This window comes from Spermophilus citellus (assembly GCF_964194105.1).
Source record: "Spermophilus citellus genome assembly, chromosome: 2".
Classification (NCBI taxonomy): domain Eukaryota; kingdom Metazoa; phylum Chordata; class Mammalia; order Rodentia; family Sciuridae; genus Spermophilus; species Spermophilus citellus.
Genome location: NC_138183.1, coordinates 89875446 through 89899656, shown reverse-complemented (window position 1 = coordinate 89899656; position 24211 = coordinate 89875446). Strand labels below are relative to the sequence as shown.

The window sequence follows — 24211 nt, the reverse complement described above, 5'->3', positions numbered from 1 at the left end:
TTTGGAATCAGTGGCCTTCATACTTATGTCAAATAAGGTTGCCAGCATGTGTCCTTTATGGTTGTTCTCTGGACAAGTCACCTGATCTTTCAATGTTTTAGTTGGCTCTCCTAAGAAGTAAGGATAACATCAGGACTTGCACAAATGTATGAATTAAAATATTAGAGTAAGTTTCCCAGGGAGATATTCTGATTCTCTTAGGCTTCTAGCATTGTGGTGTTTCAGAGTGTTTACTCAAACCAGTTGCTTGGTGCTATGCACTGAATTATGTTCAAGCCAAATTCATATGTTAAAGCCCTAACTTGCTATGTGACTGTACATTAGATAGGGCCTTCAATAGGGTAACTGAGGTTAAATGGGGTCATCCTGATCCAATGGAATTGGTGTCTTTAAAAAAGATGAGATACTTTCTTTCTCTCTGTCATATGTGGAAACAGTGAGATGAGGGGGTCACCTGCAAGCCAGAAAGAGAGCCCCCACCAGAAACTCAACCATGCTGGCACCCTGATCTTGAAGTCAGCCTCCAGAACTGTGAGAAAATAAATTTATGTTGTTTAAGCCACCCAAGTATGGTATTTTGTTACATTATTTTTTTTATCAGTCTCCCCTTTTTCCCCCCTATCCTCAGGAAAGGATCCCATCCTTCTTCCAAAAGGCACAACTCTTTCAGGTGGAGATGTTCGGGTAGCTCCCTTCCTGGGCCCCTTGTCTCTTCAGACCAAGGCAACAATTTTATATTTTCCCTAAAGCCTGGCTACACTTTTGTCAATAGTCCTTTATCCAAATCTATCATACAATTCCAATATGCTGAATATTTCCTTCCAAGAACTTGACAGGACCTAATAAAACATGGGAATTGCTAAAAAGATAATTCAAAATTTTTGATGATAATTCCAAACCTTGTTGTACTGACAGAGAAACTAACACCCAAGCACTCTTAATTAACTGGTAATAATGCCACATCCTCAGGGTCACCTGTAACCACCCAAGGGACATGCATGGACAGTGGCTGCTTCATTGCCAACACAACTTGGCTTGTATGACAATGTCAATGTGTTAGTAAAAATGAAACCCCTTTAGTCTGCCTAGAATAGGCAAGCCTATTAATATTACATTTTCCTTCCTGTACTCTATGAACAACCAGACCATTCGTAATCTCTGATTCCATTTTTATTTTTGCCATGTTTTTTTTTTTTTTCCTCCATCTTGGTCCCATTTGCTGAAAAGTTTTCATTGTTCTAGGGGTCAGGAAAAAGGGGCAGGGGGAGTGCTTGTTTAGAAGTGATTGCCTAGCAACCCATCTTCCTTATTCCAAGGACAGAGGCTATTTGCATTTTGGGAAAGAAGACTAAGAAGAAGAAGTAAAAAAAAGCTTTACTTCTCTAGAATACTGGGGTGGGAATGTCTTGCTGACACTCCTCAAAGGAACCTTCCTTCCTCTGAGAACTCCCCCTGGGTGGTCATTCTTTGCCAGTAGCCCTGCCTGTGCTCCCTTGGGGGAGGTGTACCCTTCCAAGGTGCTCCCAGAAATGCCTGGGGCAATGAGTGCCTCCTGGCGCTGCCAAGCTGCAGCCCCAGGAGGCAACAGGACAGAGCTCAGAACATCCTGATCTCATTCAAGTGGGCATTTCTTTCCCACACTGTTCTTTCCTTTTGCAGCTTTCTTTTCTGGACATGTGCCACACCCAAGGGATGTCCAGGCCTGCTGCCCTTAACCCCCGAACTGCCAGTGAGTTCTTGGAGCCTGCTTAGGGGAAGCTGAAGCCAGCAGGGATATGGGAAGAGCAGGAGACATAAACCTCCCCTTGGACATTCTTAGCTGACCCACAGGAGGCGGGAGTCAAGGGAAGAGAGACTACTCCATGCATCACTTGGGAAACTGAACTGGTATACAACAAAGAAATCTTCCCCCAAACATCTCATCTTTCCCTCTTCAGTATCCACATTGGAATAATAAGAGATAAGTGAGATGAGGCAAGTGATAAAGATGGGAGTCTTTCTTCCTTAATGCCCCAAATGGTAAAGAAAACTCTCAGACTATGTAGCTCCAAGTTAGGTGAGACTTCCAATCTTCTGCAGCTCTAAATTATCATCTATAAAACTGAGATCTTTGACAATTTGAATAATGTCAGTAATACAAGACACATAACCTAGGGTGTACTATTTAATGAAGACTGTTTCGTGGTGTGGTTGCATTGGCTCATCCATCACCTTTTCTTGCAGGATATTTGCCATAAGGAGAGGCCTTGGCTATTCACAGGTACACTTATCTGTAACATGACAGCAGATAAGTCTGGCACTAAGGGGATATAATCTTGTTTTAGATACCTCTTCATTCCTTTGTCATGTGAGTACTTCCATGTACACAAACACCCAGAATAACAATAACAACAAAAATCCATGGAAGTCTGGCTACTAAATAAGCTTATCTAACTAATATAGGGATGCTGCTCTGAGATGGAAAAGATGGAAGAAGATGACAGCATTGAATCCTTTTACCTGAAAGATGAGATAAAATGCATCCAGAAGAAAATTTGGAATGACTTATGGGGATTGGCCATGAACAGAAGACAATGAAACAAATTTTAAAAATGCCACCAAACAAAATTTTACCTTCTGCAAAAGAGGAATTGTAGCTTTGTTTTCTTTTCTGTCTTTCTGTTTGTTTGTTTGCTATCTTTGAAAGTTCTCTAGCAATTGAGCTTACGCCTACTCTGGATTCTTATTTAATCCGCTGGAACTGAGAATAGAGATTAGAATTTGAGAGTTGAAAAAAATTTAGAAGTCATCTTACCCCCAAAACGCTGTTCTCATTTTACCATTAGGCCCATACACCCAGGTCCAAGGAGGTCCACGTTTGCTCAGGCCACATGCAGGTCGCATGGTCACAGTGCACAGAAGTCACTATTTACCACATTTTGGGTTTGTGTAACCACAGATAGTGGACTTTATTAATAGTGGGAACTTTTGATTGTTAGCAGGTCAACTTCATTTTTCATGTGGGAGGATTGTGAGGTATATGCCTTTGGGAATGAAGAGTGTAGAATATAAAGCAAGGGGCTGAAATAGATCGCCATATCTCTGTTCATTTTTCATACATTTCAGCAGGATTTATTTGAGAACACAAGGGTGTTCCAGTGCTGAATGAGCAACTAGAAAAGACTGTCATGGCCAAATGTGTCTTTGGGTAAATGTTCCTTCTGTGGCTAAGTTGGTGAGTTTTTCTGAGACCTTGAAGAATAGTGAAGCAGTCATCTGGTAAAAGATTGAATCAAAGTTCTCTGGGCTTCCCTGTTCTGCCTACCATATCCCCCTTTTCCTCTTAACTACTGCCACTTAATTACTCACAGTCAGTTGTGTTTCAAAGCCATGAATATTTGGGCATTCTCTTCTCTGGGATGTGGAGAAACTGTTGGGCATGGTTCTTGAGCTACTTAATACTTATGTCATAAATATAATGAGAAACTAAGCCCCACACTGTTTAGAGCAGTCTATGCACATATAATCAATGCCTCTAAAAGCTCTGATGAAGTTTGGCACATTTTAAAGAATCAAGGAGAGCATGGAAATAGGGCTTTTGGAGAGCAGAGTTGGAACCATAGTTGATTCTGGAAGCAGAATGTTTCATGCTTCCCTGGACACAGAGGACTGAGATCTGATCTTTCTGTTGGAACTGAAAAAAAAAATCTAATAACAAGAATAAACAAATGGGACTTACTTAAACTAAAAAGTTTTTTCTCAGCAAGGGAAACAATAAAAGATATAAATAGAGAGCCTACATCCTGGGAACAAATTTTTACCCCTCACACCTCAGATAGAGCCCTAATATCCAGAATGTACAAAGAACTCAAAAAATTAAACAATAAGATAGCAAATAACCCAATCAACAAATGGGCCAAGGACCTGAACAGACACTTCTCAGAGGAGGACATACAATCAATCAACAAGTACATGAAAAAATGCTCTCCATCTCTAGCAATCAGAGAAATGCAAATCAAAACCACCCTAAGATACCATCTCACTCCAGTAAGATTGGCAGCCACTATGAAGTCAAACAACAACAAGTGTTGGCGGGGATGCGGGGAAAAGGGTACTCTTGTACATTGCTGGTGGGACTGCAAAATGGTGAGGCCAATTTGGAAAGCAGTATGGAGATTCCTGGGAAAGCTGGGAATGGAACCACCATTTGACCCAGCTATCGCCCTTCTCGGACTATTCCCTGAGGACCTTAAAAGAGCGCACTATAGGGATACGGCCACATCAATGATTATAGCGACACAATTCACAATAGCTAGACTGTGGAACCAACCTAGATGCCCTTCAATAGATGAATGGATAAAAAAAATGTGGCATCTATACACAATGAAGTATTATGCAGCACTAAGAAATGACAAAATCATAGAATTTGCAGGGAAATGGATGGCATTAGAGAAGATTATGCTAAGTGAAGCTAGCCAAGCCCTAAAAAACAAATGCCAAATGTCTTCTTTGATATAAAGAGAGCAAATAAGAACAGAACAGGAAGGAAGAGCATGAGGAAAAGACTAACAGTAAACAAAGACGAATGGGGGGAGAGAAAGGGAGAGAGAAGGGAAAGCATATGGAAATGGTAGGAGACCTTCAATGATACACAAAATTATAAGAGGTTATGAGGGGCAAGGGGGAGGGGGGAAAAAGGGGAGAGAATTGAACAACAGCAGGGGAGATAGAGAGGGAAGATGGGAGGGGAGGGGAGGGGAGGGGGGATAGTAGGGGATAGGAAAGGTAGCAGAATACAACAGTCACTAATATGCCATTATGTAATAATGTGAGTATGTAACAGTTGTGATTCTGCAATCTGTATTTGGGGTAAAAATGGGAGTTCAAAACCCAATTGAGTCTAATGTATGAAAGATGATATATCATGAGCTCTGTAATGTTTTGAACAATCAATAAAAAAGTTTATATTCATGTGATATTAAAAGTCATATTAAATCGATTATTCGTGAAAAAAAAATCTAGAAATGAGAATGTGATATCTTATTTGTCAGACTAAAATTCATGGAACCTTTGAGTTATGAAGTTCTTCAGAAGTTACATAAATCCTATAAATTTTAATATGGAATCTCTGAAACTAAAGTAAAAATAGGTGCATTGTATTAAGATGACTTTATTTCTAAAACTTTAAATTGGTAGCATTTATGCATGCTAAAGCTAAACCACAAAAACAGATTTAAGTTTTGCTGTTTCCCATTGTGTTTAAATTGTATATCCAGAACATTTGAGCATATTGGTTTTCATTAGATTTTATTGCTTATAATGCACTAATGTTAGTAGTTGCAGTGTGATTATAATATACATAAGCAGATAAAATTGAAATCAACTGTTGTAGAACCAATCACTGAAGTTCCTTCACAAGATCACTAGGTTCCATAGAAAACAATTTTGTAAAACACTAATCCATTTCTTTAGCACTGTAGAAAGTCCACGCATGGATACTTCTTTCTAGTGACAAGGAATGCATATCTTAGCAAAGCAACCCACATCTTATTCTTGGGCAATTACTCTTTACATTCTACCAAATCTGTTCATGAAACATCTATGCAATGGTCCCAGTTCTGGCCTTTGGAACCACGGTCCTCATCTGTGTACCAGAAGACAGTTACTGTGCCACATCAAGCTTGTCCTTTCTTTTGGCTTCATTGTTCCAGGTTACCTCAATTCTCCTGTCTACAGCATGGTTCCAGAACCACATGGATACCTTCCTGAATGTTCTCGTGCTTATAAAGACACTTTTGAAATGCAGATGTCTTAAATTTTCTGAAATTAAACATGTATCCAACTGAATTCCTGGTCTCCTCCCATTATGCCAGCTGCTGAGGTTATATGGATCAGAAAGAAATCTATTTCACATCCTTGACATCTTTCTGTGTTTTGTCCTTTCTATACCTAATCCATATCTGGGGTCTACGACCACTCCTCCTAAATCACTAAAATATCCCTTCTTTGCTCTGTCTCCTCTGTGATCATCTTGGCCCACCTTATCAGTATCTGCTTCCGGAGTCTACTCCCAAAGCATATCTGTTTATAGATATTAAGGCTCCTCAGAGTTGCAAAACCTACATCTTTCTTCATGCTCCCAGAGGTATCCCATTGCCTTTATGAAAATGGGAAATCTTTAACATGACTGACAAGTTGCTATTGCACTTTTTCCTTCTCCAGCTGGATTGTACACCCCATGCTCTGTCCCGGCATGTTCCTCATTTTTCACTTCCTTCACCATGTTCAGCTTATCCCGCCACAGAGCATTCCTATCCATTGTTTCTTCTGCCTAGAGGCAACTTTCCTCACCTAGTTGGTCCAACCTGCAAGATTCAGTTCCAAGATGCTTTCCCCAGTCTTCTGAGTTCTCTCCTAGGCCAGATTCTCACATTACAGGTTCTCTGAGTCCTAGGGATGCTTGCTCCAAGAATAATCAACTAATCCCACAAATATTTGTCAAGTAAGAATGATTATTTGATTATTCTTGATCATTAGCTCCAGGAGGCTAAGATGTGTCTATTTTTGCTTACTTTCCCCATCCCTATCCCTTCCCAACATGTAATGTATTTGTATTCAACAACATTTCTTAATTAAATTAGTTACATAATTCCTATTTTGAGTCTCTGTTTCATCAAGAAGAATGATCTGAAATCAAGAAAAGATGAAACAAATATGGTAAAAAATCCTCTTCATATGGAAATCCCAACCTTATTTTAAAACAATGTATGTCTCCAGCCATTGTTGAATAATGTCCAAGTTTATTTCCCTTGATGATGTAAGCTCAGTATTCATACAGCAGGAACAAATGAAAAGGGTGAGGCAAAGGTGATGAAGCAGTTGGACAAAGTTTGACATAATTTTCAGAGGAGAGTAAAGGAATGGGATTTTACAAAGGACTGATAATTAAACTTGAGCTTTGTTCCAGAATGAATTAACAAAAATGGCAAAGATGTGTTGCAAGCACTTAAGAAAAGAAGCAACGATGACCAAGAGCAAGCATGGGCTCGTCCAGATGAAGTGTAGCAAATGATCATCCAGGTCCTTGCAGGTGAACTTGCTGGACAGAATAATGGACAGCCTTGACAAGAAGCATATTGATTTCAGTAAGGATCTTGGCAAAGGATTCCTTGCAATATCTGTGAGAGGTGGAGAAATGTGGGCTGAACTCACAGCTATTCAAATACCAGGGTATGTGTGCCTGGCTGGTGCCTACCCAGGATTGATTCACTCTAATGCTACTGATTTCTGAGATAGCCTCCTTCCATGTTCATATGTAATTATAATAACAACAACAGCTGGCACATGAAATGTCCACTGTGACACATAAAGTGCCCACTGCTTAAGGTGTACTTAATTCTTAAATTTTCTTTCTCTTTGAGAAAGTATTACTGTTGTTGCCCTTTAAAAGTTGGAGGAATTGGTTCTTGAAAAGTTAATTATACTATGTTCAAGGTCACATAGTAAGAGGTAGAGCTGGAATTTGAATGAAGGAAGTGTGGCTTCAGGGTCTATGGTCTTTATAATACTATGCTACCACTACCTCCATGCTTTGGATGCTCTGGAATGCTCTTAGCCACTAGAGCTTTATCATACTTGTCTAATGTGCATTTATGCATCACTCTGCAATGCTCTGAAGTAGGGATCTTTTTCCTGTAATACACAGACCCTACAGGGTTTCAAATATTTAACTCACAGGGATCCTTTAAACTTGGATCACATCTAGCTTTCACTAACTTCTAACAAAAATACAGTATTTCTTTCAATATTAAAGTAGGCAACTGTTAAGGTTTGGATATGAGGTATCCCCCAAAAGTTCCTATGTTAATGCAAGAATATTCAGAGGTAAAATGATTAGATTATGAGAGCTGTAACCTAATCAGACCATCCTAGTTTGAATGGACTGAATGGGTGGTAACTGTATGCAGGTAGATATGGCTTGAGAAGGTGGGTCCCTGGGGGCCTGCCTTGCAAGTGTCCAGCTTCCCTGAAATCTTTTCCTCTTTCTTTTCTCTGTGTTCTTGTTGTCATGAACAGAGCACCTCTCCTCACTCATACCCTCCACCTACTGCTTCACCTAGGGGCCAGAGCAGTGGAGTCAACCCACTGTGGACTGAACCGCTGAGACTATGAGCCAAAATAAACTTTTCCTCCTCTAAGTTGTTCTTATCAGGTGTTTTGGTCACAGAGACCAAAAAACTGACTAATAGCAATAAACCCCAATAGTATCAACAGAATGTGTGAAATCATATCCATGGTTATCAGGTATTTTCATGTCACATTATTGTTATAGTAGATACCTCAAAACATCTTTTATGTTTATCACTTTGAATTTACAGTAGTTATTAGACCTGCCACTAGATCTCATTATTCAATATTTTCACAAACACACGCTATTATATCACATTTTAAATATTTTATAATTTTGCTACAACATAACCATATCCTTTTGTAACCATGTAAATTTTATTTTGTGTATTTAAAATGTTCCTTTGTGTATTAAAAAAGGAGTCCCCAGTCTTACTCAGTGCTAAAGGGAAGAACCCTGAGTGGTATTATCCAAGTCCAGTTTGTTCTGCAACATGTGTGGTTTACAGCATGATGGCTTCCCTCTGTGATATGTGTCTCATCCTCAGGCAAATAGTTATGACTCAGGGTGTCAAAAGGTAAGGAAGTGTTGAAATTTTTTAACTAACCACGAAGAAATGGAGAAAGCACATCACGAAGAGAGTTAAAATGTGCTTTTAGTAGTGGTAGCTAAAGTTACCTTGAAGGACACAGTGGAAGAGAAACAGAATACAGATCAGCAGGCAGCTAAAGATCTGGACAAGTCCTTTGACATTCCTGAAGACCTCATAAACCTCCAGCTGGGGAGGGTTAGGCAACAATTTATTAAGACTGCCTACAAAACACTGTTGGGATAAATTCAGGAGAAGTGAAGAGAAGGTAAGCGTGATGGGCAATATGCATGCTCAACTGCAACTACAAAGGGCTGAGAGTGCACACATTCCTGAGAACCCATGCTGGATTCAGGGGTACTCACTTGAGAGAGCATCCCTTCACACGTGGAAGGTGGGGCCCAGTGCATGTGTCAGATTCTGCTTCATCCTTATTCACCAATAGCAACACTGGTATTAATAAAAACTTACACATATACACTTTCCATGGTGGCTTCATGACAGGACCAAGTAGCAGGCAGAGTCGCCTTCTTCACCCATTTTAGTAAGATGAAAAGTACGTCCAGAGAAATTTATCAAATGAATTGATCAAACTCACATATTGTACACACTAAATTGTGAGAATTGATCTAGGACTGTTGTCTTGGTCTATGTTCCTTGATATATTCATCAGATTTGGCTGGAGAAGTACCAGGTTGGATGAAAGGTACAGATTCTCTCCTTCAAGCAAAGGGACAGACTATTTCTGAAGCCCCTTCCCAACCTAAAAGGCGGTGGTTCTGAAATTTAAAGCATCTCATTTCTTTCCCCAATGCACAGAAATTTATGGCTTTGTTCTGAACGCTCAGCCTTCAGCCACTGTCCCAGATAGATCTATTATGGCCACAAAGGGTAGAGCTCTGAGAATATACAAGGCAACCTTTTCCCACCTCCCAAAGAGGAGATAAAAGGAGTTAGGTCTATGCTGAAAACATCAGAAAGGTTTTGGAAGGGGAGGAGCCTGGACTATCTATCTATCTATCTATCTATCTATCTATCTATCTATCTATCTTGGAGAACAGCTGATTACTTGCTAGCTGTGCCTCAGGAATAAGCCACAGCACTTCAGGAATGTGACATCATCTCTCTGAATATTATTTTCTCTATCTTTACTCTTAAAAGCTAGTTGAGATGGTTATAAGTCCAAATGAAATAGAAAAGGAGGTCTGACATGTTAGCTTTCCTTACCAGACCCAACATTAACTCTGAAAAGAATTAACAGGAGCCTTCTCAGGTCACAACTGTTTCCTACAATAAAGTGTAATGAGTTTTCCAGAAATTCACCACTTGCCCAAAGAGAGCTGAGAAGAATTTAAGCACTTGCTAGATTTAAGCTACAAGAATCAATTACTGATATAGACTTCACTCATCCTATAATTCTGCCTTTAAGGAAAAGCTCCCTCTATCTCTTTATCATGGGCATCAGCCCTTCCACATCCTTTGAAAAACCCGGAAGTTTCCGGTGTGCAAAGGCGAGGCAGAATTCTCCAGTTCTCCTCAGCCTCCTCTGCCGTATCCCTGTCATCAGCAACATGTGAATGAACAGAATTATCTCCAGGGCTGAGGGCGTGGGCCACATAACTGGGCTCCACCGTCAGAGGATCCCAGCGTCATGTTCTCCACCCCCTTATGAGAAGGCTGATGCTGTCGTAGAGCTGTGAGGGAGGAAGCCCGCCTGGAAATGCCATGTAAGGGAAGAAACTGTCCCACTTCAATGCTAGGATTCTAAAATAGCTGCTAATAAAAAGCCTTCATACTGTGACACTTCAATACAGACACCCACAAGCATACCTTGACAAGCTGTTTCACTCTTCACAAGCCTTTTCTTGCTTTTCCTGTGCAAGGCCCCCACCAGTCACCCACTCAAATGTACAACCATGTAGTGACAGAGAAGGCCAGCAGGGGTCTGCCTAGACCGTGCGGCAGGGAGCTCTGGCTCCTGGCAGGAGGGGCTGCTGCTCTGATGTTGGCTCCTTCAGAGATAAGTTGCATCACTTTCAACCTGCTGTTTATTCTGTGTCTTTCTCTCCTAATGATGTATTAGACAATACTCACCTGGAGCATGAGCCAAGGTCACCTCTCAGGATGAGGAGAAGCCCCTCAAATAACATCATATTTACCAGCTGATCATGAGAAATAGATCTTGGCTCATTTGGAAAAAGCACAGGTCAATGAATCTGGTCTCTGATGGTAAAGAGCACAGGATACAAGTGAATGAATGCAAGTGATTATAATTTGAAAGTCCTTTCCCTTTGGAAGTCCTAAAAAATCCATTAATTATGATAATGCCATTTCCATCAGAAAAATGAAAGATCACGTTTGAGAGAATTTTTAACAACAGCACCTATCCTATTTTTAAGCTTGATAGTTATAACTGGTTGTAAATTTACCATTTGAATCTTAGCAGTGATAAGACCACATAATGTCCTTAGTTACTTTCTGTAAAATGTTCCTGAGCAGAACTAATATAATGGTTCTTTCATATGACTACACATCAGCATTGCCTAAGAAGCTTATTCAAAATATAAATTCCCAATTCTCATCCCCTCGCAACTTCCCTGAGATGCTAAGTCAGTATATCTGAGGAAAGTTCCAGGAATCAAGATTTTTCAACAAAAGAAAAAGCACCCCAAGGTACAAGGTATTCAGATGTATGGTAAATCTTGGGAGCCTGTGTAGTGCAGAAGTCCACAGACCAGCTAAGGTAATATTGCTATGCCTCCATTAGCATAGGAAGCATTTGAGAAGTTTTCTCATGGTCTGATCTCATAAACAACTTTATTTCACAATTCTCTTAATAGAGCTCAACTTAGATTTTGTTTTACTAGGAAAATAGAACTCCACAGGCTATATAGATGCCTATACTAAGTTTTCATGATCACCAATAGGAAGTTCGACAAGGGGATCTGTGGCAGTTCTGCAGAAGGCTAAATTTGGGTGTTTATGATGTCACCATGAGTATCTAATATTAGGCTAGGTTGTTGTAATAATCTCTTGGGAATATGATTCTCATGGGTATATGAATGCACCTTAATACTCAAGGGGCACTCTCTGCAGATCTTCAGAAATTTCTTTGTGTGCAGCTCTCTCTTCTGTAGTATTTTGTCCTTTTACCTCTAGCCACCTTGATCTTCCTAGTCTCTCAGCTCTATCTCCTCAACTTGGGAAGCTTCTTGGGATACTACTGGGTCCCTTCTCTGCCTCTCTCAATGACATAAGCTTGGGCAATCACATGACTTACATGAGGAATGATTTCAATCCTGAAAATCCAGGACATTGGACCGGTCACATTTTTCTTTGAAAGACTTCCAACAAGAATATGATATAACCTTTTTTGGAAGCTCCTTTTAGGAAATCACCATGATCAGTAAAAATATAGGAAGCACTGTGTGAGGCATTTGGAGTTTAAAATTAGAACATATGCATTCTGCCATAGAAACATGATGATCAAGTCATATTGTCCTGACTATAACTTCAGTCATATGCAGTCTTTAAGATTAACAATACCCCTACCTGCTACTGACCCAGGCCAAATCCATTTTTTTCCATTCACTTTCCAGATTTCATCTCATTTTTTCCACCAAATCAATTTATCTCTACTCTTCACAAGTATTACACTGCCTAGTATCAGAGTGTTTCATTTATGAGATATCTTCTCTCTAGGAGATGTGTGATTTTTTTTTTTTTTTTTAGGGAGCAGAACACATCTTCTTCAGTATGTAGGTATTGGTAAGGCACAGCTAAAAACTATATGTGCAATACCATCTTGGATTAATCTAGTCACCTCTATCCAAGGTGTCTCAACCCTGACCACAGGCAAAGACTTGGAAAATGTAAAAAGTACAGAGTATTATTAATATTCCGCCCACACATATTTTCCTCAATGCCTTCTCACACCAATTCACATTTTGAGCCTAGGGAATCTCTCCGAGTTAACAAGTAGGCTAAGATAATTTCCTCTTGCTCAATACTCACTAGAGATGGAGAAAAATCTACTCTCCTACTTAAGTAATAATCTTGTGTAGGCAGGAAAACTTTAATTGTGGAAGAAGTATTATGTAAATGTAAGTTATTTAATTAAAAGGAGGAAAAAACTTCACAGGAAGTAGTTATTTTAAAGAGATGAAAGAACTTGTTTTTCTTTACTGCAGATTATAAGTGGCTCACAGATAGATTTTTGAAGGACATATTCATCACTAGGAGAGATGGCAACTGATTCTGCTTCTAGGAAAGATGAAGTAACAGAGAAGAGATTTACTTTCTTACCTGAAACAGCCAAAAACTAGCTTAAGATATAGATTATTTTCGTGATACTAGATAAAGATAGTGACACTAGATAAAGGATAGTGATCCCTAAGAGATAAGAAGTAAATTTGGTAAGTCAGGTGATTGCCCAATATTAATTCACTGAGAAAGACAGAGCTGGGGGGACCCAGGGGAATCTCAAGAAACTCCCTAAATTGAGGAGATAGAGCTGAGAGATAAGGGAGATCAAGGTGACTAGAGGTAAAAGGACAGAATACCAGAGAGGAGAGCTGCACACAAAGAGACCTCTGAAGATTGGCAGAGGGTGCTTTGAACTGAATGCTGATTTGTGCATGTATGTGAAGACACTATCCATGGCTGGGGGAAGAACTACCCAAAGGACCCAAGGAAACAATGTCCAGTGCTCACACAGGGCCAAGAATACAGCTCATTCCCATGAAGCACAGCAGAGAGGTCATGATTCATGGCATGTGGAGTAGAGTACACAGGAGTGTCTTGTTCCAGTGGTGGGGAATTAATAGCCCTAAAGTCATCATTGCTTTGGTCCTGCCTAATAAATATCAATAGCAATATCAAAAGCATCAAATTGTTTCTATGCAATATGACATTCCAAAACAAACCTCCAAAATATTTATAGGAATATGAAAGCATTCAATAAGTTAAAACCACAATGCCTGGCACCCAATCTAAAACTACCAGGTATACAAAGGAATAGAAAATGTGATGGAATAGAATGAAAATTAATGATGGAATAATGGGAATAAAATTCAAGTGAAATTGATCGAGAACTGACACAGATACTAGAATTAAAGGCAAATATGCTGAAATATTTATTATAACTATATTCCATATGTTTAAAAAGTTAACTATAGCCAGACATGATGGCACATGCCTGTAATCCCAGCAGCTTGGGAGGCTGAGACAGGAAGATCACGAGTTCAAAGCCAGCCTCAGCTAAAGCGAGGCACTAAGAAACTCAGGGAGACCCTGACTTTAAATAAAATACAAAATAGGGCTGGGGATGTGGCTTAGTGTTCGAGTGTCTGAGTTCAATCCCAGTACCCCCACCCCCAAATAGTTAACTCTAGGCATGATGGATATAAGAATTACATTGTATTTCTAGAAATAAAAACTACAAAGGGTGAAATGAAAAATATGCTGAATGGTAATAAAATAAAATTGGACATTATAAAAGAAAAGGTTACTGAAATTGACCACAATAGGAACTTTCAGAAATGAAACAGAGAAAAAACAATCCAAAAATATGAAAAGAGCTCAGTGAGCCATGTGACAGCCCCAAGTGCCTAATGTAAGTGAAATCAGCCCCTTGGTGGGAGGAATAGAGGAAATGTTCAAATTTTTTTCTAAACTGATGAAAAGTGTAAAGCCCATGAAGTCAAGAAATCCAATGAACCCAAACACAAGAAATATGAATGATACAGTAGCCAAGCACATCATAATCAAATTGTTTAAGACTAGTAATAAAGAGAGGATCTTTTAAAAAGCCGGGGGGAAAAGCATTAAATGTAAAGGACTAAAGATTTCTAAGAAATTCCAGTACTTTTTTATTTTAACCAATAATTATATGTCACTTCAACTGGTTGTTTTCAAAACATTTTGAAGGTAAGAACTTATTGAAAATAAAGAAGGTTGTCATGGTGGGGGCATAAGGTGAGTGTGGCAGATCATCTTCTTCCTCACCCCAAAACCATTCATTTCCTTTTTCCTAGTAATTGATCCCCGGTTTTGTCTAGGTTTTTAGTAAGAAACCACAGATCTCTGGCAAGTGAACTCAGCCATTAGTACTAACCCACCTCTAGAAAATAAAGAATAAAAGAAGTCTTTAAACAGGGATGTTCTAGCAAAGATTATTTCCTGATGGGACAAATAATGTGTGCAGGGAGAATATATTTGTTTCCTGCAGCTACTTGCCTCTGCCTCCTCTGATTGTAGTTTGATGTTTGAGGATGCTGCAGCCATCTTGCAGCCAGGAGGGAAAGACCAAAGAAGGCACCAGTTCAGCCCAAACCTCCGAAATTAGAAGCCTCTGAACCAACCAGAAACATCCCATCTGAGAACTTCCTGTCACATGCTAAAACAACCTAGCATATCTCTACCTTTAGTGAAATGCATTCCTAACTGATCATAAGGATAGAAAAAGGAAATCAGAGACTTCAGCCTTTGTCTTCAGGCTCCAAATCTGATGCTGTTTCTTTTACATCCCAATGTTTTGTTGCTAGCTCTGGAATGAGTGATGCAAGAGCACAGAATGTCACAGGCATGAGAAAACTGGGGTCTGACTCCTTCAAAAATGGGGTTCAGGGAGAGAAAGAACCTGCTGATGGGTCTTCTCAGGACTCTGAGGCATCTAAATCCTTTTGAAGGTTCAAGCCACTGGGTGATGCTCACTCTTTCCTACCTTTATTCTGAGTGCAATTACAAGCAGACTTAATTTTTGAGAGTAGCACAACTGTGTCAAATTGATGGGCTAGTGGTTTCAGGAATAAAAGACTCAGAAGACCACAAACAAACAAGAAAACAACAAACAAAAAACCAAACCAAACCAACAAAGAAAACAACAAACAAAAAAGATTTACCCTTCTAACATTCTTTACCAATTGGGAAATGGGTGGGAGGAGGGACTGGACAATATACATCCAGGCTTTTTCATTGCTGGCTTCTGCAACTTTCTGTAGCCCTTGTTGAAAGGTCACAAGGGATAGTAAGAGAGGAAAGACTCTATAATGACTATGGACCTCATTTATTGAAGCATAGTCATTGACAGTTCATGGACCCATTTGGAAAGATGTGGCTCTAAGCAAATCAAATAGGTTCTGGGGTGACAATTTGCGCCTTTGTTGGGAGGGTCTGTCTAATCACATGGCATATCAGAATCTAATATGGTATGTCACTTCCTAGTATAAAATTTTCATTGGCTCTCTGCTGCCAAAAGGATGAAGTTGAAAGTCTTTGGCATAGCCAACAGGCCCTTTTGAAATCTGATAATAACTTAAATAGCCTCAAATGCATGGCAAAAGAGTTTCAGTTCCCATTCCTTGACTATACACCATGATGTCTTTATGTGCTACTTCATATGCTTTCCCTCCCCTTCCTGCTGTAGGGCCTTTTTGCCAATAAAACAATTTGGAATTTATACAATCTTAAATACCAGATCAAATGGTGTGTCCCTGTGAATATATCTCATTATACTGAAAGGTCCAAGAAGAGCCCACATAGTATTTATCTGGATGCCTTTGTGTGTACCATAGCATCTAACACATAGTAGTTGTTTCATAAATATGTGTTGAATAAGTGAATGAATGAGAGGACTCATATTCCCATTGCAACTCCAAAGCATATGTAAAAGGTTCTTAGGAAAGCATGAATACAAATTAAACCAATTTAGAATCTTGAAACAATTTATGCAAATCCAGTTTAATATAGAATTAGTCTGAACTCAATGTTCTGATTTCTCCTTGGCAGACAGGTTCCTCCAAACTATGTTCTAAGTGTTGATAGAAGCATAGATTGAATATGATTCATAAAATAAACAACCTTTTATGTTCCTGAAGTCACTTTAATCAAAACAGCCCAAACAGAAAGGTCTGTAATTGTTCATGTGGATGTTAAGAGTCACTCTGTAAGTATTATATAGTGGCAGAGAAAATAAGGAAATACATGCAAATGAGAGTTAATGACACAAAGGAAGAGACTGACTTGTCCCTTAAAATGAATACTATGTCTAATTTCAAGTGTTCTAGACACATACTGAGGAAGTTTTCCTACTATGGTATTTATTGGAAGCAAATTTTAGCCCTGGGGTCTTTACTGCAAAGAAATTGTCTGAAATTAGGATATCTCTAAATCCCTAGCTTTACTTCCTGAAGTCAGTGCTCCTAGCCTCAAAGACCAACTCAAATGCAAATCTGATTATTTTCTGTATTCATCTATGGGGCTAAAAAGAACACACTTAGAGAGTGTTTACCTAGTGGGGTGTCTTATTCAACAATCATTTATTGACCACCTAGTATGTGCCATGCACTGTGTCAGTTTGTGCAGATACAAAAACATGTAAGATTGTCCTCTATTTTCTCTCATACTAGCAAGAAATACCTAGATATGAACCAGTTTCCATGATGCAAGAGATTGTAGCTCTATGCTGCAATGCCTGTTTGTATGAAATATCGAGAGATCACCTATTTGTGAGCAATTGCTCAGTTTGTAGGGAGTGAAAGAGAAGGCAAAACTATAATTTCCTCTTATGCTGCTCTTCATGAGGGAATAGCATTGGAACATTACATGAGACACTAAAAAAAAATTTTGGAATGCATCCATCTGTCTACCTACCTATCTATCTAAAATGTTCACATTACATAAAATGTTCCTTAAAATAAACAAATTCTTTTTAAAGACAAGGTATGATAGTTAACTCTTCATTATTTTTTAATCTTCTTGTCTAGTCTTAAATTATCCAAACCTTCTCCTCCTTTCTGTGATCAGGAACTTATTTTCTAATTCATCAGCCTGCTCCAGAGTGGGCAGAGTAAGGTAAAAGTGCTTGAGTTCAAATAGGTTCATTGGCTGTTTGCTGTATTAGCTGGGTTTTAGTACAATACATTCTGTTTTCTCTCCACAGATGAGATGATAAAGTGGTATTCAGCAGCTAACAATGATTTTTTGGACTTTTTTGTTTGATATCATTTTAACACTTTCAGATTCTGCCCAGGGGTCTTGCTTAGCCAAGTTATATTCATTTGCTTCTTTAAATGTCTATCCTAAATCAACTTACTTGTTCTGCTTGGTTTTCTTTTCTTCTTAAGTGGAAGATGAATTAAAGGATAGGATTTCTTATCATCTCAACATGAAGCTAATGCCCAGGGGAGAGCAAGACTTAAAAGCTAGGGTTTCAGATACTTGGAGCTGTCCACTTAATAGCACATCACATTCATTTTAGACCCAAACAGTGAAAACTACCAAAGGGCACATTAAAAATTTTCAATGGATCCATGGTGGCACAGAAATGACCAAGTAGAGTGAGATCCTGGGTCTCTAACAGACATAATGTGACAAAAAATCTGGTTCAGATGTTTCCTAAATGTCAGGTTTTGCCAGTGGAAGGAAGAAATAAAACACAAAATAGAAGACTGGTACTGCAGAGCCGCTAATTAAAACAATTCAAAGAATATAAATGCTAGAGTAATTTTGGACCCGCCATGTCGGGCTGGTTTCAATGCAAATGCAGTGTTCCGATTTCTCCCTGCATTGGTAGGGTATAATTAGCTCAGCTGCAACTGGGTGGAAGCCTTGTGGCCTCCATTTCCTGGTGCTGCCAGCTCCCTCATGATGGAAGAACAGCTGCCACCAGCCCCTCCCTCCTGGATTGCTCAGTGTCTTGGCTACCCTACATGGCTGCTCACAAGCCACTGTGAGAAGAAGTCTCAGGCTTCTACAGGGATCAGTTTTTCTGTAAAGCTAAGGAATATGTTACTTCTAGTCGTCTCCATTCCTGATCCCTCTGTATGGAGGGCAGAGGTCAACACAAAACCTTCTCTCATTACTGTGGCAGAAAGGATTTGGGGCACTGCGGTGACAGCCCATGTCAGCTACAGTTACTCACTTTGGCGTTTGGTACAGGCTGTTGGAGAGGATAAGAAGAAATGAGGAAGAGAAACCTCACTTAAGGTGTGGCCAATGAGATACCTGAACCTTAAGGACAGCACGTGACCCTAGCTATGGTGACAGAGAAGATAAAGACACACCATCATAGGGATGGAGTGCCACGAGGCACATAAATGATCCAACAGGGGGAAAACTCATGTGAAAGCAAGTGTTCTCTGAGACAGAGCCACCGCAGACACACTAAAGTTCTGCAAACCCAAGCAGCACCTTCTGCTTGTTCGTTCAACAAACTTAACAGAATGCCCACCCCCCATATACTTTTTCAATAAGCAAAAATATTTCTGTAAATACTTCTACAAAACCAAAGGGTGGACCATCATTTCAAAATTTTAGAAAAGTCAAAATAAAATTCAAAATTTCTTTGTTTTCTTGGGGGTGGGCTATCCATTGTTGGATCTCCCATCCACCCTCCACTTTCTTCCCTCTCCTGCCCCTCACCGCCTGAAACAGAGGCCCGTGGAAGCCTGGTTCATTTCCCTTTTTCTGAGTTGGAAAAACAAGCAAGCAAACAAACACAGACCTGCAAACTCTGCAAGTACAACTTAGTAAAGACTATGGAGCAGGGAGATTGAAATTAACATGACATCTGAAGCTCATTTCTTAATGACTGGAGTGTTTAACAAATAAAGGAGCTTCGGATCATTATTTCCTCCTATCAGCTCAGCAGGAGGTACTTCAGGATCTTGTCACATATATGGAGGGTTTTCTTTTCAACAAAAGATAATAAAATATGGTAGATAACAAATACCAATGTTTTTATAATGTGCAGATGATCAAGATTAACTCTTTATGTTCACAATGATGACCAATATTTCACTAGTATTTTTATTTTCAGGATTGTTTTTCTTTATATTTGAGATAAGACTCACATACCATAGTTACCTTTTAAAAGGGAACAATGCAGTTTTTTTCCCCTTAGCATACTCATAAAACTGTGCAACTGTCACCACTAATTCTAGAACATTTTTTTATCACAACCAGTGGCAGTCACTCCTCAATCTCCCTTCCCTCTAGCCCCTGGAATAAGAATCAACTTCCTGCTCCCATGTATTTTCTTGTTGTGGATATTTCACATAAGTGGAATCACACAATAAGTATCTTTTTTTTTTTAGTTGTAGATGAACACAATACCTTTATTTATTTACTCATTTATTATGTGGTGCTGAGGATTGAACCCAGTGCCTCACACATGCTAGGCAAGTGCTCTACCACTGAGCTGCAATCCCGCCCCCAATAAGTGTCTTTTTGTGTGTGGTTTCTTTCACCTAGCATAATGTTGTTAAGGTTTATCCATGCTGTAGCATGAATCAGTAATTCACTCCTTTGTATTGATGAATAATATTTTATTGTATGGATTGCCATTAATTCATTAATGGATTCTTAAATTGTTTCCACTCTTTAGAAGAGCTTTGGTGTGAACATACAATTTCAATTCTATTGGGTATGCACCTAGGAGTAGAATAATACTGAGTTCTATGGTGACTCCATGTTGAACATTTTGAGGAACAACCAAACTGTTTTCCAAAGTAGCTGAACCATTTTACATTCCTACCAGAAACATATGAGAGTTTCAATTTCTCCACATTCTCATCAATACTTATTACTGTCTGTCTTCTCACCAAATCATCCCAGTGGGTGTAAAGTGATAGCTCATTATAGTTTTTCTTTGCATTTCCTTAATAACTAATGATATTGAGCATTTTTACATGTGCTAATTGGACATTTGGATCTCTTTGTGGAGAAACATATATTCAAATTCTTTATAACAAGATCATGGCATTTGCAGGGAAATGGATGGCATTAGAGCAGATTATGCTAAGTGAAGTTAGCCAATCCCTAAAAAACAAATGCCGAATGTCTTCTCTGATATAGGGGGGTGACTCAAAATTGAGTATGGAGGAAGAGCATGAGAAGAAGATTACCTCTAAATAGGGAAGAGAGGTGGAGGGAATGGGAGGGAGAAGGGGAATTGCATGGAAGATGGAAGAAGACCCTCATTGTTATACAAAATACATGTATGATGATGTGAGGGAGGAAAAAAAAGAGAGAAATGTGTCACATTTGATTGGGTAGAGAGAGGTGATGGGAGGGGAGGGGAGGGGAAGGGGGATAGGAAGGGCAGCAGAATAAAATAGACATGTATTTATATACAGGTATGTATATACTTGGCCATATAACCAATGTGATTCTGCAATCTGTACACTTGGAAAAATGAGAAATTATACCTCATTTGATTCAAATGTATGATATGTCAAATCATTGTATTATCATGAGCAACTAATAAAAAAAAATTCTTTGCCTATTTTTGAATTATATTGTTGAGATTTTCTGTATTTATTTTCTGAGATATTTTTCTAGAAATTCCACGTAGTTCAATCTTGGCTTTGGAGATAAAGTGCATCTTTATTGATTTGGTAAAAATCAGGTTCAAACATTTACTGAGCACTTACTTTGAAACCATTATTAACTTATTGGAAAGAAAAAGCTGTTGTTTCTGCCTTAGATATGCATAAAGGTCAGCAAAGCTTTTCCTCAGCCTTGCATCCATGTGTTTCTTTGTCTTCTGAGACTAAGAAACTCTCCAAACCCACCTCTCACCAAGATGCATCTATTGGTAGGTAAAATATCTTTCATGTTTTACATATTGGGAATGAACTAGTCATTTCTAGACTCAAGACAGGTGCTTTCAAGCTCCATTTTGAACTCTGGTGAAAACTGTGCCTATGATATAACCAAGAGAATCCTTTTAATTTAATCTCTATCCCTTGTTGCCACATAAAATGTGAGCAATGCTTATCAAGGTGGCAAAGGAAGAAACACCAAAAACAATCTACCAAAGAACATGCAGCAAAGCAATGCATTCATTTTCTTAAACTAATTGTGGCAAAGTTGGTTCTGCTAAAGTACAGAGGCATTGGAGATCATTAATGCTATATGCAGGTAGTAGTATAGAAAAGAAACTAAGAAGGTGCCTTCTCAAAAATAAGCAACCATGGGAAGAACAAGGCATAATCATTACCAACCCCAACCTATTAAGAAAGTCAAGTTCTGTTTATATCAAAGCAGACATTTGGCATTTGTTTTTTAGGGCTTGGCTAGCTTCGCTTAGCATAATCTGCTCTAATGCCATCCATTTCCCTGCAAATTCTATGATGTTGTCATTTCTTAGTGCTGCATAATACTCCATTGTGTAATACGATAAATAATCAATAAAAAAAATTAAAAAAAAAAAAAAAGAAAGTCAAGTTCTGTGTCTTATCCTCTTAGGCTATATACATTCAGCACAGTATTTCTTTTTTTATTGATTATTTAAAACATTACATAGCTCATGATATATCATCTTTCATACATTTGACTCAAATTGGGTTTTGAACTCCCCACAGTATTTCTTGACTTCTGATTTCCTTCCTCTTTCCTTGAAAGTCAAGCAACACAAATGAGAAAACAAACTGGGTGTTGGGATAGTAGAACATTGACCTCAAACCTTCATTCTAATTATTATGACTTTGAGGGCTCATACCCAAGTTCTACCACTTCAGTTAAATAATACATCATATTCTGGGGGTCAGTTCTAATAATCAGCAGATTCTATAACTCCACTCCTCTGTGATAGTTGATGTGAACCAGTTTTTTTTCTTAGTTCAAACCGAGAACAAAGGCTCCAGGCATAATTTCACAGACTCAAACCTAACTCCCCAAATCCTTCAATCTCATGACCTCCAGGAATACCCCACATCCTTATGTTCCTTTGGAAATTCTCAAGTTGAAAACTCTTGGAGATGTTACACACTGCTCTGGAAAGCCATGAAAAGAATAGGAGAGATGTCAAGAGCTAAACTGTGTTATCCCAGAATTCTTATGTTCAAGACCTTACCACCAATACTCCAAAATGTCACTGTATTTGGAAATAAGAGTTTAAAGAGGTGATTAGGTGAAAACGAAACCATTAGGGAGGGCCTTAATTCGATGTGACAGATGGCCTTATAAGAAAAGGAGATCTGGATATAAGAGCTACATAGAGAACTGTGAACATTAAAAAAAATAATAATAAAAATAAAAATCACACGAGGACACAGCAAGAAGGTAACCAGTGGCAATTTCAGGAAAGAGGCCTCAGCAGAAGTCAGACCTGCTACCACCTTGACCTTGGGCCTCCAGAACTGTGAGAAACAAACTTTTGTTGTCAAAGTCCCCTCGTCCTAGCACGTTTTGTTATGGCAACCCAACACAACAGGGGATCCTCTGCAAAAGAAGGATCCCGTGCTTGCACAGCCACTCACCCTGTAGTAGTCAGTGCTGTACACATCCCGGGACATCCCAAAATCCCCGATTTTCACCAGCAGGTTCTCCCCGACGAGGCAGTTCCGGGTGGCCAGGTCTCGGTGCACGAAGTGCTGGGATGCCAGGTAGACCATGCCTGCCGCGATCTGCTGGGCAATGTGCAGCATCTGTGACTGCGTCAGCTCCGTAGGCGGGTTGCCTTCCGCCATCAGCACTGCATCAGGTCCATGTGCCCTGGGGAAAGACAAGGAAGGCACAGGTGCAGTCTCAGCTCTTTGCTCTGCCTCAACTGCCCATGCCTAAAGAGGCTGCCTGACTTAGCACAAAGAAGAGACCAAGATGCTTCCCTTCCCATCCAGGATGCTTCATTTCCCCCAAGAATGTGAATTCCCAGGGCCACATGGGTTCCCTCCCACACTACAATACACATACAGGTTTATATTTTAGGGGCTCCAGAAAAGGCATTAGGCAGAACTTCTGACTCAGAGAAGCAGAAGGTAACCCAAACAACACAAAACACTGGGGAGAGATTGCTTCTCTAGATGTGGTCATAACACCCCAGTAGGATTCCCATCCCTCTCCACTGAGCTGGCTGCTGCAGCACCTCCAGAAGCTGATCCCTCCAGAGTTTTCCCACCAGCACCAGAGTTGCACAGCTGGTGGTCTCCTTCAGTCCATCTGCTATACTCTCAAGCTGCCCTCAACTTCATGCCTAGCTCAGTAGAGTCCCAGAGTACTCAACATGGACGCTCATTCCCAGTGAAAATTACCATTTCCTTTTGCCCACCCTCCTCCGGACTTCTGGACAAACACACGTACTGATCAACACGTAAGATAACTCTTCTGAATCACAACACAGATTTTTCTCTCACTGGGGAAAGTTTGATTCTTTATTCTATGGAGGTGGGGTAGAGTTATGGTATTTTTAACCTTCTTTTTCTTCTATCTTATATACCCTTCCTAGGTATATGATGAATAAGGGCATATTAATATTGGCATATGCCTCATGGAGAAGAGAGTCAGGCTTAGGATGCTGCCCTTAGCAATGGCAGTTGCAGACCCGGATCTAGCACTAAGCCTCCAAAACAGACATCACTGTCCCTGATGGCCTGAGGGGGCGCTGCAGGGCAAGATATAAAGGTATTGTTTGCTGCTGGGCCTGGCCAAGGCATGGTCCAAGGCCTTCCTCCTTGCAGAAGAAAATAAGGGAGGGGAAGTTCTCCTTCAAGACAATTTTAAATATTTAAAAT

General features: G+C 39.6%; 1 protein-coding gene across 2 annotated transcripts in view; it reads right to left on the bottom strand.

Annotated features, from left to right (window-relative positions):
* The window catches only part of NTRK2 (neurotrophic receptor tyrosine kinase 2), a 367515-nt gene that overhangs the window by 39454 nt on the left and 303850 nt on the right, over positions 1-24211 (bottom strand). Inside the window, exon 18 of one of the 2 annotated variants that reach the window (XM_081264889.1) lies at positions 22961-23195. In XM_081264889.1, the coding sequence (XP_081121015.1) occupies positions 22961-23195 (235 nt within the window). Of the gene's footprint in view, positions 1-22960; positions 23196-24211 lie in introns of those variants that run through there. The other variant, XM_081264890.1, reaches the window with a different exon arrangement.